The sequence below is a fragment of the Muntiacus reevesi genome, chromosome 4 (assembly GCF_963930625.1).
Source record: "Muntiacus reevesi chromosome 4, mMunRee1.1, whole genome shotgun sequence".
Lineage (NCBI taxonomy): Eukaryota > Metazoa > Chordata > Mammalia > Artiodactyla > Cervidae > Muntiacus > Muntiacus reevesi.
Window position 1 is genome coordinate 20,025,769 of NC_089252.1, and position 19,714 is coordinate 20,045,482.

General features: G+C 50.3%; 1 protein-coding gene across 3 annotated transcripts in view; it reads right to left on the minus strand.

Moving 5' to 3' along the window:
• Window positions 1-14,163, minus strand: part of FHOD3 (formin homology 2 domain containing 3) — a 511,278-nt gene extending 497,115 nt beyond the window's left edge. For 2 of the 3 annotated variants that reach the window (XM_065932348.1, XM_065932346.1), the window contains exon 1: window positions 13,887-14,162. In XM_065932348.1, coding sequence (XP_065788420.1) covers window positions 13,887-14,051 — 165 coding nt within the window. In that variant the 5' untranslated portion in view covers window positions 14,052-14,162. Of the gene's footprint in view, window positions 1-13,886 lie in introns of all 3 variants that reach the window. The other variant, XM_065932345.1, reaches the window with a different exon arrangement.
• Between the last annotated feature and the right edge of the window lie 5,551 nt (window positions 14,164-19,714).

A 19,714-nucleotide genomic window follows, 5' to 3' on the forward strand; every position in this document is an offset into this window, starting at 1 on the left:
CGCTCCAGTATTCTTGTCTGGAAAATTCCATGGACTGAGGATCCTGGTAGGCTACAGTCCATGGGGTCGCAAAGAGTCGGACACGATTGAGTGACTTCACTTCACTTCACTTCACACTTGTTCTGGTGCATAACCTCCAAAAATGTACTAAATCACAATACTCTACACTTGAAATGACTAAAATACCATAAGTCAATTATACTTCAATTAAAAAACCTATAGGTATATTAAAATTCACAGGACTGAACATCAAAAATAAAAATGAATTCACTGTATATAGATTTCTTTTTCAAAAGTTCACAAATTCTTTGACACTTCTCCCAGAAAACAATGGTATCTAGTTCCCTGGCCCTTGAACGGGGGCCAGGCTTGGCAATTTGATTCTAAGGAGTACAGTGCAAGGAGAGTAATGGTTAGGAAAAGTGATACAACATCACCTGATCCTGGTCCTCGCTCTTTAGAGCCATGAATGGCCACATAAGAAGTCTAGCTATCTGGAAGCAGCCATGCTAAAGATATCTGGTAGAGAGACCAAAGAGACATAGAGAGATGCCCAAGGAACTCCCAGTTATTTGCATCTTCCTGGTTTGAACACCAAACTGAAGAGCCTCTGAGATGGTCCTGGACCCCACCATCACCTCACTGCAGCCTCATGAAAGACCCTGAGCTAAAAGTGCTCAGAGTTGCCCCGAAATTCCTGGTCCAAGGAAATCATGAGCAATAATAAAAATGTTGTAAGCAACTTTAGAGTGCTTCTGTGCTTCGGAGTGATGTGTTCACAGCCATGGACAACTGCCATGTGACAGATATTTCCTCATATACCATCGTGTCTATTCTTCATCCATTTCACCCTCTACTAAGCACTTTCTATAGCCAAGAACTATCCATGGAATGGGGAGAGAAGTGCCAGAATCACCAGATTGTGACGGCTAAGAGATGAGAGTCAGGGTTGAGGGGGGCGGTTCTGGGTTTGGGCAGCTGGTCGGACAGTGATGTTCCTCACTGAGGCAGGACGGATCTAGAGGAAGATATCACGATCCCACGTGGACACAGTGTGCATTCAACATCTCCAGGACACCCAAAAGAAACTGTCCAGGGCAGCTGGGGAGCTGGACTCAGGACCAGAGAGACAGCATGGGGTCCCAGATGCCAACGAGGGGGTTGTCAGAAAGCCCTGGAAGACACCCAGGAAAGGAGATAAACTACAAGAAGTCCTGGTCCTGGGACAGAGCTGAGGCCAGGAGGGAGCAGAAAGCTTGAAGAACACAGGCAAGGTGGATCGCTCACCATCACACTTGGGACAGCGAGCATTCCTCAGAGGAGATGCTCAGGAACAGCAAGTGCTGCTTAGAGATTAAGTAAGATAAAGGCTGGAAGGTGTCTGGGCATGAGTGACAAGGTGGCGGAAAGTGGTAAAAGAATCACCTGCCAGTGTAGGAGCTGCAGGAGACCTGGGTTCAATCTCTGGGTCGGGAAGATCCCCTGGAGAAGGAAATGACAACCCAGGCCAGGAGAATTCCATGGACAGAAGAGCCAGGCGGGCTACAGTCCTTGGGGTCGCAGAGAGTCAGACACGACTGAGCCCACACATGCCATGGCAAGGGCGCTGTGGCTGGGCTGGTGGCGAGGGAGCCAGACAGAGGGGCTCAGACAAGCTCGAAAGACACTTGGGTTGGAGGAGGGGTGAAGGTAGAAGACAGGAAGCCGGGTGGAATACTGGATGAAGGAGGTGTTAGTCCATCGCAAGGCTAAAGAAGGGATCCCAGAGGGAAGCAGGGGTCGAAGATCCAGCGGAAAGGGGCCTGGCCTGGCCAGGAGAGGGACACAGCTGCCCTGTCGGGAAGGAGGGGGCACATGGAGAGAGGCAGGCAGGCTAGTGGGGGCAGGAGCTGCGGATGAAGGCTCTGCTTTGTCTCTGCGGTGGCAGGGGAGGCGGGGGAGACGAAGGAGCGGGGATGGGGGCACAGCCTGCCCAGGCCCATGGAGCTGTAGGGCTGGAGACCACGAAGGCCAAGTGGCAGTCCCCAGGGACACGCAATAGCAGGATCCATTTTTGGTTTTGTTCATGACAGCCCCGGAAGGGAGATGCTACGTTCAAAAGTGTGAGGAGAGAAAGCAGGCTGGAACTGGGGCCCAGTCACTTCTCCCACCCTTGTTTCACTCACTTTGATGCCAGCGCTGGCCCCAACAGAGTCTGACACTGAGCAGACACCCACGAAAGCGAGGAAGGTGGGAGAAAGGGTCATACCTGAAGCCTCATTGGCGGGCTCCTCAGCCCTCCAGGAATCAGCGGTGACGTGGCCGTGGGCTTTGGGAGACCCTGGCCCAGGGCCCAGGCCAGGTCCCCCCGAGTTCTTCATCCTCCCAGGCATTCGTCACAGGGTGGCTTTGCGGTCACTGCCCGACCAGCCTACTCGGCCTTCCTTGCCCTGTTTCTCCCTTCCCTCGATTCTTCTCTGTAATCATTTCCTTCCCAAATTTCTGGTTTTTCCTCCTGTTCCCTTTCTTTCCCTTCATGTTTCCACTACACGGAATGGAAGTAACTCCTCAGTCTTGTGTCATAGCCGGTACCAGCCCAGGCTGTGGCCCACAGCTAGCAGGCCCTTCTCACTCACCCAGAGCCATCCGCACCTGATCTCCACGCGCCTCCCATCTGCTTCTCACCTGCGTGGACGGCCTTCCCATTTCCTTTCACCACTCACACCCCACAGCTCTCTCCAGGAGGCTTTCTGGACTGTGCGGTCCACACGGAGTTTTCCCACTTCTGACGTTTCTACAGGCCAGGCTGCCTACATCACACTTAGACGTGAGTCACATGCTGCTTTTAGAGGCTGTTCCACTTTTCTGACTTATTTCTCCAACCGAGCACCACAATAAAGGAGATAATTATCATGTGCTGGGATCAGTGGCATCGATAGAAATAAAGCTTCCCACTCAGCCCCGCCTGCTCCTCAGCTCTCAAAAATATATATATATATATATAAAATAATAATCACCAAGTGGTTACCTGTGAGGTCTATGAACTCAGCAAAAATATCCCCCCAGTTGTGTTCACTCTGTAGTGAGCCTGAAGTCAGAAGACATGTATGTGAGCTCTAGCCATCTTTGTGTGTCGGTCCTGAAAGCAACATGACTTTAGTTTTCCCAACTTGGAGACAGGGCCTGCATAGCCCATCTCCCCCTCCTGCAGGGCTGTGTGAGGACCAGCCAGGCGAGCCTGCATCCCAGTGCCTTGTGAACTGCACAGACACGCCGTGGTTCTGCTCCTGGCGTATTCAGGGATGAATCACCGTCCACAAAAATGCACCCAATTCTGGGAACAAAAAACCGCTCATATCCGTGACTATTGTTCTGGACAGGGTACCCGGCTGCTCTCTTTTCCCTGCCCCCAGACACCCGGCCCTGCTGAACCTGAATGGGGGACCCCAGGAGGACTAGACGGGCCTCCTCACCTCCAGGCACGGGGCACTCAGACGCCAGCCACTGAGAAACTCCCCGGTTGTGCAGAAGCCAGGGGGGCTGGTGATTTATGGAAGCTGCGATCTGAAGCCAGCCAGGCTCTCCAGCGGCTACAGCTATGATCTGATCCTGAGAAAGGGTAATAGATCCCTCTTAGGTGAGTGCCATCCCCTGAAATAAAATCTCCCACAGCCACCGCGGTTGGCAAAGGGCTGAATCTCCCCCGGGGGCGAGAAGGGCGGCTGAACTCTGCGGACACCCCTCCAGTTTCCCAGATCCAACCTCTGCTCGGAAGTCCCACCACTCACTGCGGCCACCTCTGCCTCCACCCCCCGCCCCAGACACACACACACCAGCTCACAACTCTCCTCGCCCTCCCCACGCCCAGCCTGGACAGTGGCAGTCAACCAGGAAGGCTCAGGGACAAACAGGCAAACCGGCATGAGGCAGAGCTCCCCCACCTGGCCCTGCAGGCCTCCAGCCTGGCCCTTGGGAGCAGACCTCACGACCCCCACCCAGGAGGGCCCTGGAGCACGCACCCACCCCTGCCAACGCAACAAGAAATGACGCTGACTGACGGTGGGCCTTCTCTGGCCAACCCCAGGCTTCCTGCCTCAGAGCATGGCCTGGGCTTGGTGTGGAAGAGGCCAGAAAATAAGATTTTGAGGCTCTGAAGAGCTGATTATACCTCACCACAGTTTGTGAGGGAAATAATAACATGCAAATCATGTTTGGAGATTAGGAACCTGACAAAGACTTGAGGATATTGGTTCTTGAAGGCCCTCCTGTTGGAGTCATCATGTATATATATATATCCTGCACTTTTTTCACTTAACCTTCTTTGGTTCTTATACTGGGGCTTATTGTGTATCAGGCACTGTTCAAGGAACTCTGAGCTGAGTGGGGAGTTGAAATGCACCTTCCGCTACTGAGGGTTTATAGCTGGTGGGGAGATGGTGAGAAGGGATGAAGAACCAGAGCGTCACAGATGGGAGGGGGCGAGGGGCACAGCTTGCCTGAAACATGGGGAGGGGGCCGGGAAAGGCAGCAGAGGCGACCCGCAGACATGGTCTTCCTCCAGGCTGGAGGGTGGAGGGGCAGACGGGGGAGAGTTATGGGCTTGAACCACCAGCCAGGGCAGCCTCTTTGTGAAACTGCAAGCATTTCAGCACAGCCAGGACTCAGGAGGGATCGGGAGGGAAGGCCAGTCAGTGGGAGTTCGAGATAGGAGGCCAGGTCCCTGAGAGGCCTGGGTGTCCTTTAACAAGCTGCGAATTTACCCTGATAACAACGGGGAACCGCCAGCAAGGAGGCGGCGGCGGCAGAGAAAGCAGGTTGGGGGGTAGATCAGAGCACCTGTATCCAGAGCCGGGAGTCCAGATGAGAGCCCGGATGACCAGGGAATGAAAAGCAACCGACAGGATAGGTTAGAGGACCTGAGGCTGACAAGCAGTTCTCAGGGTGTTTCCAAAGAGGGAGACGCAGAAGGGGTGTAGTGAGCAGGTCTGGGAGAAGGAAGCTATTCGTTCCATCTTAAACATTTCTTACCTACATTTCCATATGTACAATTTTATAACTCGTGTTGGCTGTCATGAAGTGAATGTGTCTCCACAATATGTTGAGGCCCTACTCCTCAATGTGATGCTATTAAGGGCTTTGGGCAGTAATTAGGTTTAAATAAGGTCATGAGGGTAGGACCCCCCTGATGGGATTAGTGCCCTTGCCAGAAAAGAAAGACTTCCCAGGTGGCGCTAGTAATAAAGAACCTACTTGCCAGTGTAGGAGACATAAGGGACACGGATTCACTCCCTGGGTGGGAAAGATCCCCTGTAAGAGGGCATGACAACCCACTCCAGTATTCTTGCCTGGAGAATCCCATAGACAGAGGAGCCTGGCGGGTTACAGTCCATAGGGTCTCAAAGAGTCGGACACAACTAAAGCGACTTAACATTGAAGAAATAAACAGGACAAATAAACATTGAAGAAAACAGAGACTTTTCCCTCACAGAGTATGGGAGCAATGCTGATATGGGCCATGGTACATGCATTAAAGATGATACACTCCAAGAATATTTAGTGACTTGGGAAAGTATGCAGATACACTGTTATATTTTAATTCTGGTAGAAAATGTTAAGAATAGTTCCCTTTGGGTGGGAAGAAACGTGATTTCTATATCTTCAGTGTGCTTTTCTATGGTCTCAAAATACATACACATGCTCATTCTGCGATGGGAACAGACGTTTGTTTGTTTCATAAGGACAGACTCTTTGCTCCCTGGCCTTCCCCTCCTTGAATCTAGCTTTGTTAGCTGGAACCTCTCCTCAGCAATGTCTCCCTGATTCCACACAAACAGCAAAATGGAAATGCAAGTGTGAAGATGCCTTAGGGTACCAGACATACACATGTCAAGATATACATATTGATTTGAGTAATAAAAACAATCCACACAACTCAGCTTTAACACAAAAAGAAAGCAGCTTTTTACTTCTGTCATCACTGGGAAAAGTATATACACTTTCCATAACTCCTTCCAGAACTATCTGCAGGTCGCAGGTCACTCTACTTACCAAACCCTGGGGTCATGGTTCTTTTGCCTCATCCATCCTATTTCCATCCTCTTGGACTCACTTAGGCAATTAATGATCCAGATCCACTTTCATCCCCATCTGTGGGGATATGAGGATCCACCTTTCAGGTGAAAATCAGGACAAATAAAGAATAAATTCTAACAAATAAAGTTCAAAAATGGAGGAACTTACATTACCATATGTAAAATAGATAACCAATGGGAATTTGCTGTATGTCTCAGGGAACTCAAACAGGGACTCTGTATCAACCTAGGGGCTTCCCAGATGGCTCAGGGTAAATAATCTGCCTGCAATGCAGGAGACTCTGGTCTTGGGGTCACAAGAGTAGGACAGCATTCGGTGATTAAACCACCACCAGAGGAGTGGATGGGGAGGGAGATGAGAGGGAGGTTCAAGAGAGAGAGAACATACATGTACCTATGACTGATTCATGTTGAGGTTTGACAGAAAACAACCCAATTCTGTGAAGAAATTATCTTTCAATTAAAAAATAAATAATTTTTTTTTAAATGGAGAAAGGCCACCATTGAAGGGAGGGAGCCAACTGCTCTCCATCACACAAGGAGAAGTAGCTAGAACATGTCTGACCAAAGGCTTCACAGAAGGGACTTCTGCGTGGACACGGCTGGGGTGAGGAGACCCCTCTTTTTCCCCTTCAACTCTAATGCCTTTGATAATTCACTCATTCAACAGCTATTCACTCTGCACGCACAATGTGCCAGGCACTGTTCCAAGCTCTAGGGCTAGACCAGTAAACCAAGCAGACCATGGAACAAACCAAGCAACCAGACCTCAGGGAGCAGCAGGCCAGCCCCTCAAGGGCCTGGGTGACCCTGAATGGCAGGGGCCGCTGAGGGAGGTCTGGAGGAGAGAAGGGCCTCTGACCCTTTCCTCCTTAGCAGGTCACACAGGCCTGATTCCTACACTGTTCCCTCCATTAAAACCCAATGAACGGACCCCATCTCTAACCTTTCACTGTTTCCTGTTAATGGCCAGGTTCCCAGGCAAGGAGAGAACGTCCACCTCACTCCATCAAGACTTGCTATAAACTAGGGTGAGTAAGACAGTGGGGCGGAGGGAGGGTGTTAGCCCAAGAATGCACTACTTAGGGGATCAGGGAGCCCAGAAACCCCCGCTGAAGCTATGGAAAAGATAGAAGTCAGGGAGGCAGTGGAGACTGTGCCTCTCAGTTGGCGGTCAGTCGGCTGCTTCCCCGCGGGTCCGGCGCTCACATCCCTCCAGCTGCGTGCAGCCTGCGTGATGACGTCAGAGGACCAGGCGGAAGTCCCCTCACGGGGGTCAGGAGGGTTGAAAGTCAGGTGTAGAAAGTCCAAGGGTTGAAACCCTTGTAGAAAGCCTGTAGAAAGCCAGGGTTGAAAGTCCAAGGTGTAGAACACTTTATAGTAAATATGAGTGACTTCACTTTCCTTTCCTTTCGCTTTCATTTAATAAAACTACAGATAGAGCAGTAGCGGGTCAAGGATGGGAACATTGGGTTTAAATATCAGTAGAGGCACTATAAAAAAATTTGCTGATTGGCCATCTCAGTCATAGCAAACACACTTAGGACACACAGTGACACTTAATGAAAGGGCTGTGAACCCAAAGGGAACCTTAGAACCCATAACCTAGTTTTCTTATCTCTTTTATTAAAAAAAAAAAAAAGTTAAATATATGAAAAAGTACAGAAAATAGTATAATGACTCTCCCATATATCTATAATAATTTTTAATATCAAGAAGTCACTATTCAGGTTTCCCCAATGGTCTCAAATATTTGTTTGTAATATTTCTTCTATATATTCACCCACCTACTTCTTGCCCCTCAACCAAGACTATTTTGAAGCAAATTACATGATTTCATCTATAAATAGTACAGTATGTATCTCTGAAACACACAGACTTTTCTTTTAAACACAGCACAATATTATTATACACTTTAGTAATTTTAATGTTAAATATTGTTATTAATTTTATTTCTATTAACTTAACTTTAATAATTTTTAATATCAAGAAGGCACTATTCAGGTTTCCCCAATGGTCTCAAATATTTGTTTGTAATGTGTTTGTTTGAATTTAGAGTTAGAGCCACACATTGAAACTGGTGGATATATCTCTTAAATCTCTTTTAATCTAAGGTTTCCTTCCGTCTCCATCTTCTCCTTTACTATTTATTTGTTAGAGAAACTATAATTTCCCACAATCTGGATTTTGGTGATTACATCCCTGTGGTGAGGGTTAACATTCTCTGTAACAATTTCCCCCATTCTTCCTTACTTAGTTCAGAACAAGGCACAGAAACATATCCCAATAAAATAGCTAAAACAACAAAACAAAAGCAGTCTGATTGCCTCTGTAAACGACCAGATGCTGACAAACTCAAGACTGGGAATGCCTCACAGCCATGGAACCAGCTACTCAGATTAGAAAACTAGGTTTAAAGCCAGGACACTCCTGAGCTGGCCACAGGCAACGGGGCATCAGCTGCAGATGGCACAGTATGGAGGCTGCAGGAGAGGTGACTGTCCTCCATCTGAGGACGGGAAGGTTCCAGGGACACTTCAGAGAGAACTAAACCATGGAGGGGAAAGCAGACTAGAGTTGGGGGTTGGGAGTGCTCCTGAGTTGGTCTCAGCATGTTAATCAGTTTTAAATCTGCCACCATTAAAGACGAACATTTCAGAGTCTGGAGGAGGAGGGCAAAGGCAGTACTGTGTTTTCCAGAGGGAAGCAGGTTGGACTCCGAGGGCAAAAGGCACAGACTCCCAAGAGCTTCTGCACTGGAAGGACTTAGCAGAGCTCACCGACTTAAGTCACAGCCTGTGACAGGCAGCCCCCTCCCCCCACCTCCCCCAGCACGGAGAGCATGTGCTCTGCTGGTTTTCTAATAATGGGACACAGTTGGCTACAGGCTCTGGAGTAAAAAAAGACCTGACCTTAAATCCCAGCTCCTCCACTTAAAAGCAGCGAGAACTTAGACAACCTGCCTAAGCTCCCTGTGCCTCAGTTTCCTCATCTGTTAACTGGGGACACCACTGTCGGTCTGCACGAACTCTTGTGAGATCAATGGGGTTGTAACGCCGAGTCTCACTGAACAGTGCCTAGGGCAAGCCCATTAGATGTTAGCCCTTCACCCCCAAAGATTTCTGCCAGACCACCCCCACCCAGACCCTGGCAGGGAGCCATGACTGCACCCGCTGGACATCCAACTGGGTTCCCAATGCAGTCTGTCACCGTGCATGGCGCAAAGCCAACTGACCCATAAAGGGTTCAATCCCATGAGCCTGATCTCAACAGCCCAGCTCCAACCAACTGAGCTAATTACGGTAGACTGGGAGTCAACTCTGCTTCAAGACACTCATAGCTGTTCATACGGCATTCTCAAACAGTTTTGTCCTAAGATGCTTATGTGACACAACACACTGGCCAACTTTACTAATGACCTCATCTTTAAAAAATCTTAATGTAATGTAACAAACAGATGTGTCCCTTAAGAGGATTAAGGTGGAAATTCATTAGAGCAGTAATACCAGTGGATTTGTGTTCTAAAACTGACGCCCATCAATCAACTCAGTGCATGCTTAGCCTCAGTGCTGCTCAGCCTCAGGGAGAACCCTGAAGAACTGGGCAGCCAGGTCTTTACCCTCAAGACAGGTATGTGTGAACAGGGGACACATGGAGAACCCTCTGAGCCCTGTACTGAGTCTGACCTAAATGACCTCTAGTCCCCACTGCCCAGACTGCAGTGTGAACAGGAATCTTCTATGCATCTTGGGAAAACACACATTCTGACTCCGCAGGACTGGGGAGGCCTGAGAGTGTATTTCTAAGAGCCCAGGTGACACCCAGCCCACATGCGGAGGACCAAGGTTCCAATCCTCACAGCAATCAGCTGTCTTACAGGTGGTGTAGCTGAGGCAGCAAGGGAACCACAAAATGAAAGGCAGTGAGAAAGGAATGAGCAGGGCTCCGTCCAGGCTAATCCAATGAGAGGATGGAACTCTGAAACGTGGGCGGGCTGCCTGGAAGGAGGAAACTCAAGACACAGAAGTAGTGTCATTAAGGGCTTGGACCTGGGGCCAAATGCCAGTTCTGGAACTTCCCACTCACATGGCCCACTGACTTTTTTTTTGCTTCGGCTCTTCGGCTTTGAGATGCAACCGTCGCAGTGCCTGACCCGTGGGGTGGTCTCAGGATTGGCAGGAGGATGGATGTCTGGGACAGCGCTTGGCGCAGGCAAGTGGCCAGAACCTGGGAGCTATTATTCTCTACTTTCTAGTCTGCAGCAGCCATGGAAACATTTCCTGAATTAAATTACTAGGTCATAATTGCCATATTGACACACACGCTAGTTAGCACTTTTTTGTAATATTCTACAATTTCAGTTTGCCTCTCAAAAATAAATAAGAATCCTTAGAGTCTTTGCCTTTAGCACCAATCAATCCAAATACATTCATGCTTTGACAGGTCCATGATTCTGTTAATTCTACTGCACAGTTTTTTCCAAATTAGAAGTCCTATAATTACAATTCTTTTTAAGGCACTAAACCAGAAATAAACACCTGTTCATGCAGCATTTGAAAACAAAAGGCCTCACATTGTCCAGATAAAATATATAACCACCAGAACAAACATCTCCCCAGTGAAAATAGGGTACCTGTTCTCTATACTGACCTTTTTGTTATCAGACTAATCATTTGTTTAACCATCCTCAAAGAACTACTATAAAAAGCTGGGCGCGGGGGAAAGCTTCAGTCTAGTAGCTTGGAAAAAAAAGATAAAACATTATAAGAACAATGTGTTGTTTCTGTCCAAGTCAATGGTTTAAATGAACAACTAATTTCCAATGGAGTCAGCAAACAAGAGATAAATTTATACATACTTCCCAAGGGTAGGAAAAGATACACAGGCTCAAGTTTGGTCTGGGATGGATGTGAGGGATAAACCAGTTCAGAGGTTCCCAGCACAGAGACTCCCTAGGGAAGCTTTACAAATTAAGACCCTCTGCAGGGTCTTTTGGAGAAGGAAATGGCAACCCACTCCAGTATTCTTGCCTGGAGAATCCCATGGACAGAGGAGCCTGGGGGGCTACAGTCCACGGGGTCACAAAGAGTTGGACACGACTGAGTGATTTTGTCACATGGGTGTGTCCACTTAGTGACAATTCATCCAGCTGCTCACTCGTGGCCTGCACACTTTTCTGTGTGTGCCATCTACTTCGAGCAAAAGTCTGTACCCCCTAGGTCAGATGGCTGAGGATGCTAAGAGTTTCCGAAGTTTCACAGTCACACTTCTCCCCTCTCACCACCCAGAATGTCCCCTGCCCCCAGAAACTCTCTTCCTGCCAGGCTGGGCTCAAGGAGATCCATGGCAGGGACATGCCCACTCCCTCACCGTTAGCTAATTCATAGCCAGGTTGGTAATGATTTGTTTCCCCCTCTGGCTGTGAACTCTACCAGGTCAGCAATTCTGTCTCAGTGCTCTTACTCAAGCTAGTAACATTCACTTGCCCCAGGCCAAAAAGTACCTGGCCTAGAAAACTGAGTCGGGAACTCCCCAAGTTAATGGAACAGAAGCCAGAGTAGATGCGGGGTTGGCCAAACGACTGGTCCAGGAGCAGAACAGCAGTGGGGTCTCAAGTTACACAGACCAGGTTTCAATATCAGCTTCCCGCTCCTAGCAGAGAAACTAGGCTACTCAACTGTTCTCAGCCTCAGTTTCCTCATCCATCAAACAGGTCCAGTAAAAGTCTTCACTTCACAGATATGTGTAATATGAAATGAGATCCCGCGCTGACATCCCTAGTAGAGCATACACCTACATACCAAGCACTCAAAACTCATTAGCTCTGTCTATCACAGATGGATCATTCAACCTGGCAGATTTCCTGCTGGAAATTAACCAGCATTTTACAGTAGTAATCGCACCTGGGCGCAGAAATGCCCTGAATTCTGCTTTATAGAAACCCTGGCAAATACAACCAGCCACTCAGTCGCTCGAGATGTGAACAATGATGCCACACGTCTGACGGTATGACAGGGGTCTTCAGGCAACAGACTCTGAGACTGAGGCTGGTCGGGCCCCCCAAGACAAGGGATCAAGGGTCTCTGTGGGACATCTTCAGGTTCCATTTATTCCATAAGGGTCATCGCTGGAAGCCAGTGCAGCAGCTGTGCTGTGGCTTCCCAGGGGGTGAGGATGGGGGACAGCTTAACGCTGGGGCATCGGGATCTCCTACCAGACCAGGAACACTGGAGCAGGCTACCGGGCTCGTCCATGGAAACATAAAAATGTATGTCAGTTTCCAGCTTGAAAGGTCAACCCTGGGTTTGAAATCCAAGGAAACCACTTCAAGGTCACAGGGCCACAATTAAGAGTCTTCTGCGGTTTCAACAAAGGATCACTATAATCAGAGACCATAATGAATGAAATAACCATGATGCTGAAGAAGCCCTGCAAAGATTTTTAACTGAATCCATTGATTGAGAAGAACCTCCTAAAGTAACTGACAAAGTGATCCTGATAAGCTGAATCCACAAGACATCTTTCTGTCTCCCCATCTCCCAACCCAACCTTTCATGGCCACAGGGGTTCCCGGGACTATCCATCCTGCACCAACACAGAGAAAGGAAACAGAATTGCCCTGCTCCTCATTCCTGAAGATAGGTTACTCATTAAGTAGTGGGGGCTGGGGGAGGGGAGGGGGGAGCCGTGATACACTACCAAGAGACACCACTGCCAAAGTTCACCAGTTTCCACATCAACCTCCCTCTCTTCTTCCAAGGCAGGTGAACATCATACAGAAACCTAAGGAATTTTTAAAAATCAATTTTGTTCTTTTTGTCATCAAGTGTTATCTTTTCCAAATATTTATCAGTTGTTGATCCTCAAAGAATAAATCATCTACGAGCTTTGATATGAACCCTAAGGGTGGGGGGGGGAGTACCAGAAAAGTAATTCAAGATGCACTCTATTTAAGTGGGAGGAAGGGTTCTCCTGGGTAAACTAAATGGTTGGCTTTCAGTGCCCAGCTCTCTTTGCAACACACATACTTTGCAAGATGCCTGTCCCGCAGAGAGTTAAAACAGAAAAAAAGAAGAAAAAAACCCAAGCCATTCTTCCCAGGGGACACTCATTTCGGGCTTTGTGCGCGCGGGTCGCCCCTCGGCGCCCCCGCTCCTCCTCCCACGGCCACTGCTCCCCCCAAGACCACCTGCTTCTTTTAAGAAAAAGGGGGCTGCTCTGAACACGATCGCTGCGCGCGGGCGGCGTCCTCCGCGGCGCCCCCGGGGGAGGAAGGAGAGGCGTCTCCGGGAAGCGTGCTTTATCGCGAGGGTCGCGCTGCCGCCTGCAGCGGCCCCAGAGGTCGGAAAGGTTTTGTCCCGGGCGTCGCTCGGGGCTCTCCTCAAAAAGACCAGAGTCCCCGGAGCCCGGGTTCTTTCCGCGCGCAGCTCGGCGCCCGCCCGCCCGAGTGCGGGGACCGACTGCCGGCGTCCGAGCCCACCCCGCCCACCCGGCCGAGCTAACGGCGCGGCGCGGGGAACCCTCTGCATCCCGCCTCCGGTCGGCGCCGCACCTGTTCGGCCCTGCCCGCCTCCGCTCTGGGCCGGAACGCTGGGTGGTCTTCCTCTCTGGCCCGGGCGATCCCGAGCCAGCCGGCGCGCGCCCGGACCTCTCTGCCTAACGGGGTGAGGGGAGCTCTGCCCTTGGGCGCTGGTCCCCCGGCCGCACCCAGCTCAGCTCGCCCGCGGGGCCCCGACCCCGGCGCGCCCGGCAGCAGGAGCTGCGCCCTGGGGGCCCGGCCCGCCTGCCCTCCCCGCGCCTCCCGCCCGGCAGTACCTTGTGCGGCGCCCGCAGCAATCGGTGGACCCCGGCCAGCTGGGTGCCGAGCGCGAGGTCCTCGCGGAACGTGAACAGCGGCGGCCGGCTGGGCTCGGGGAAGTTGGTGCTGTTGAAAGGGTCCGTATCGTCCAAGAACTGCACCCGGCAGGCCAGCGTGGCCATGATGCATCCCTGCCCCAGGGGGGCGCGGGCCCCGGGATCGACGGGGGTCACCGCAAGCAGGGGAGGCCGCGGCCGCCGCTCGCTGGCTCGCGGGCTCGCAGGCTCCGGCGCGCCAGGCTGCAGCCCCGGCTCCGGCCGCGGGGGGCGGGACGGGGGCGGGGCCGGCGGGCCCCCTCCTCCCCGGGCTCTCCGGCTCCTCCCCTTCTGCGTCCCCCGCGCACCCGCCGGGACCCACGCGACTCGCCGCCCGGAACGCGAAAGGGAGAGCGGCTCGCGCTGTATCTGCAGCCCTGGGCCGAGTGGGCTGGCCGAAAGCCCCCCGCCCACCCCCAGCTCCGCGGACACCGCCTGGGCCCCTGGCAGCACGTGCGCCCCGCCAGCCGGGGCGCCCGGGCCGAGCTGCACCCCTCGGGGCTCGGGGAACCGAGGTGTGGGGGCGGGGTGGGGGGTGCACAGCCGTCCACGGGCATCTTATCCATCTGAAAGCAGGCTTAACTCTTTCCAGATGAAGGCGGCGGCGGCCGGGCTCCTGCTGCCTGGATTCGGAAAGCCCCAGCTGGGCACCAGGAGGCGAGGAAGCCCCCCTCACACACACCCCCCCCCCCCAACCCCGACAAGCAAGCAAGCAAGCGGGATAGTGGCAGCCACCTGGAGCCCTGGGCAGGGTTCCGGGGAGATATCCCCCGGGGAGAAGGAAGCTGAGAAGGAGGAGGGTGAACCGGGGGTCTCTGGCAGCCATTCTTAAGAAACAAGCTCAGGAGGGCGCCAAGCGGGAGGCTTCAGCGGTTGAGTGTCTGGTTGACCCTCTGCATCCTCGCAGCCTCTTGGCCAGTGAGGTCCTCGAAAGCCCTAAATGGGTCTAGTGGGGCCGCAGGGCTCTTCCGACGCAGGGAGCCCCGGCGAGCGAGGGACCCACCGGGCATGGAGGGACTTGGAGGGGAAGGTTTGCAGCCTGCCCGCCTTGGCCAGCACCGCGCCTCGAGGCTTCTCGCTGCTCGAGGGTGACCCCCTTCGTTTCCAATAAGAACTCCCGGTTCCCTCCATTCCCAGGCTATGGCCAAGGTCCCGGGTCTCCTCGTGCCTCCTGCAGGTCTCGTGGAATAAACTCAGTGGCTCTCAACATCCGCATCTAAACAAGGCGATTTTGTGACATGTGGTTCGCCTTCTGGCTTCAAGAGGAAGAAACCTCGCGTCCCACGCTAAGCCTCTTCACACGCACCTGTGACCTTCCGTTTCCGTGGACCCCCCAGTCGCACATGCAGGCTTACGCCTGTTCTTAAAATAACCATGATCCGTGACACCTGCTCGTGCCTGCAGAGCTAGTTCTCTCTGCCCGAGTCCTTTAGACAGGCCAGTACATCGGACTTCACCATCAGCTCTTGGGGAGAGGCTAAAATCCCATCCCCTTGGACCCCCTGCCTCCTACCCTCCCATTTTCATCACCATTTTCTTTCCTCCTCAGTGAGGGAGGCCTCCAATCTTTCTAGCCGCTCCATTTCTCACCTCTGTCCCTACATGAATCCCAGCCCATCAGTGACCTCCATGCTGCATCGCTTTCTTGGCCTCATCTAGCAGGTCTCCAGGTTGTTCCCGCCTCGTCCGCTGCCGGCAGCAGCCGCTCCTAATGACCCAACCCGCTCCCCCAGGTTTCTCTGCACTGCTCAGCGTGACCCTCCAGTCCTGTCAGGCTGCCACAAGCTTCTGCCACTTCACCTACAGATTATTCAGTAAAGAAGATCTTCGCTCCAGGGTGAAGTCCTCCCCTTTCTGCTCCCCTCCTCTCCATCTTCCATGTCCATCCTCTGTCTCCTCCATCTCAAGAGATGACCAAAGCCCTGGTTTTCTTCTTGCTCAAGGCTCTACTTCCATCTGGATCCTGGGTCCCTTCCTGGCTCCTCTGGGATCAGCCTGTGTCACTAATCTAGCCTCCTTCTTCCTGCCTTCCAGGTTCCTGCCCCTTGAGAATCAGGACCTGGCACACAGATCCCAGCTCTTAGAAGAGCCCCGCACTGGTTTCATGCTCTGCTATTGTGGTCCTTAAATTCATCACGATTTAACAAGAGGACTGGAATTTTCATTCTGCATTGGGATCCACAAGTTATACAGCTGGTCCTGATGAGCATAAATATTCAAGTGTTTTGTCTTAAAAACTACATCTTTATGAAGGCCGCCTCTCCGTGGCTTATCTCTTCTTCACTTCCTGATCAGCTTCTGAAAGCAAGAGCTATATTCATTTCTCAGCATCCTCACCACTTCTTTGCTCCACACCCCAAAACATCTGATGAACAGCCCTCCCTGCTATTCTGAGACCATGAATGCCATCCTTGTTGCCTTGTTAAGGGGACACCTCAGCCTTCCTATCCACTTTCTCAGCAGCATCTGTCACCATAGACCACACTTTTTTCAAACTCTCTTCTCTCAGCTTCATTAGTTCTACCCATTCTAAGTTCACCTTCTCCCGCTTCATCAGCTCTTCTCACTTCCTCTGGGCTCTGTTCTCCTCATAAAAATAGAGCATCACTAAAGTTTCTCTTAATATATATCTGTGTTCCCACTAAACTGAAAACCAATGTAGGGCAGGGACCATGTGGTATTCAACATTATATACCCCCCACCCCCAGTGGCTGGCAGAGTGCCTAGCACAGAAAAGTCACACCATAGATTCTGATGAATGAGTGAAACATCAGAGACATCTCTGGGTCCTGTATCTTCCTATTGGTCACTATGACCTGTCACTGAATCAGCCTTTGAAATATTTCTCAACTCTCCCGCTGTCTAGCCCTCACTTCCTATGCTAGTCTTCCAATGTGTCTCCCATCCCCAGTCTTGCATCCTACATTTGAGCTGCCACGGTGTCTCGGAGCCAGTGATCTTTCAAAGATGTACATTAGATGTGTCATAGCTCAGGGGAAAATCCTTACATGCCAAACCCCTTAGCATGACCCACAAGACTGTCTAAGATCTGCTCCGGTTTACCACTCTGGACTTACTCCTTCACATCTTGGCCACATTGAATTATTACCCTTTCCCAAACATGCTGAAAGCTGAGCATGTTAAAAGCTGAGCATATATATATATAAATAAAGCTGAGTGCCGAAGAATAGATGCTTTTGAACTGTGATGTTGAAGAAGACTCTTGAGAGTCCCTTGGACTGCAAGGAGACCCAACCAGTCTATCCTAAAGGAGATTAGTCCTGAATATTCATTGGAAGGACTGATGTTGAAGCTGAAACTCCAATACTTTAGCCACATGATGGGAAGAACTGACTCATCTGAAATGACTCTGATGCTGGGAAAGATTGAAGGCAGGAGGAGAAGGGGATGACAGAGGATGAGATGGTTGAATGGCCTCACCAATTTGATGGACATGAGTTTGAATAAGCTCTGGGAGTTGGTGATGGGCAGGAAAGCCTGGCGTGCTGCAGTTCATGGGGTTGCAGAGAATCGGACATGACTGAGTGACTGAACTGACTGAAACATGCTGAGATTTTTCATGTGAGCTTCTCAACCTGGAGTGCTTTTACCTATCTAGTCAGCCAGCTGAACCCATTTATCCTCCAACACACATTTCTAAGATCAGCTCTTCTAGAGAGACATCTCCAACTTCACCCCCAAACAAGGACGGTATCTCTTTCCTTTGTGGTCTCAAATTACTTTCTACTGTGGCTATGGTAACTCTTTTCATGTTGCATTTGCATTGAAAATACTTGCTTACTGGTATGCCTGCTCTTCTAAACCATAAGACTTTAAGGATTGGAATTTGTCTTATTCAATTTTAATTTTAAAACTTCAAATAGAGACTGGCACCTAAAATGAAACCTTTAAAAAATTTAATCATAGAGGCCATCCTCAATTCTTTTGAGGATTTCTGCCCTGACAACTCACTTGAAACTGCTCTTAGCAATAATATTTTCCTCTGATTAACAGCCAGCTTTTTTTCTCAACGTATCTTTTGAAATCATTCTGTTTTAACTTCTTGTAGTTTATAAGGTCAAGATTTTATAACAAAAAATACCAGCCCCCTGTTTCATGATCACCACCTACATCCCTTCTCACTTCCCAGAGGCACTCACTTTTAAATAATAAGGACACTGCTCTATTTTGATCAACTAATTTTAGAGAATACACTGATTTTATATCATGCTACATTACAGGCTTCCTTTCTCCATCATCCCAATATAGTTTCATCATGATTTTAGTTAAATTCTTATTCAGTGATTTTTTTAGAGTCTTTTTTTATTATTGATGTTTATTCTGGGCTTCCCTGGTAGCTCATTGGTAAAGAATCGGCCTGCAATGCAGGAGACATGGGTTCCCTGGGTCAGGAAGAGCCCCTGGAGAAGGAAATGGCAACCCACTCCAGTATTCTTGCCGGGAAAATCCTGTGGACGGAGGAGTCTGACAGGCTACAGTCCATGTGGTCACGAAAGAGTCAAACATGACTTAGTGACTAAACAGCAATAACGGTTTTTATGTATTTATTTTTGGCTGCACTGGCTCTTTGTTGCTTTGTGTGGGCTTTCTCTAGTTGCAGCGAGCAGGGGCTGCTCTTTGTGGTGGTGAGCGGGCTTCTTATTGCAGTGGCTTCTCTTGCTTGGAGCACAGGCTCTAGGCCCACGGGTTTCAGTCTTTGCAGCACACAGGTCAGTAGTTGTGGCAGGAGGGCTTACTTGCTCCACAGCACATGGAATCTTCCCAGACCAGGGATCAAACCTGTGTCCCCTGCACTGGCCGGGGGATTCTTATCCATTCCACCAACAGGGGAGTCCTCATGATTTTTTAAATGATGGTTGTGTTATTATTGTTCACTTTTATGCCAAGTAGTTCACATGATTACATGGCCTTTCTTGAACACCTTTCTCGGTTTTTTCTGAAGTTAATATTTGCCTCAATTTTTTTTCAGTTCTTTATTTTTTTCTTGACCAGTCGCTTAGAGCTCATATCCTGCAGCGCTCTGAAAATGCCTCTTTCAATAATATCAAATAATTTCTCAATGCTATATTTTACCCCTAGGACACACCTCTCAGAAACATCCCTCTGGCCGTCCTCCACCCTCCTGCTCCTCCCAGCCCTTTCCTGCTCAGGATTTCCTTGGCATCCCTCTTGTGTGGGAACCCCTGGTTCTCAGATCGCATGTCATATTCTTCCTTGATTTACACTTGCAATTAAAAAAAAAAAATACATGACCCAGTAGCTTTCCAAGAAAACGTAAATTTTTGAAACTTTCATGTCTAAAGTAATTTTTATTCTCTGGTAGCTCAAATGGTAAAGTGTCTGCCTGTAATGCTGGAGATCTGGGCTTGATCCCTGGGTCAGGAAGGTTCCCCTGGAGGAGGAAATGGCAACCCACTCCAGTATTCTTGCCTGGAGAATCCCATGGACAGAGGAGCCTAGCAGGCTACAGTCCATGGGGTCGCCAAGAGTTGGACATGTCTGAGTGACTAGCACACAGACAGCCTCACACTTGCCTTGGTGTGGTACTGCTGTTGGCAAGGTTGGCCACATCCCTTCCCACCCTTTTTTCTCCCACCGTTTTGCCATGTGACTTTGCTGCTTGCCCCATCAACATACGGGGTCTATTTCCCCACTCCTTGAATGGGGATCACTGTGTAACTTACCGTGACAGCCCATGTTGGAAGTGGCACTGTGTGACTTCTGAAACT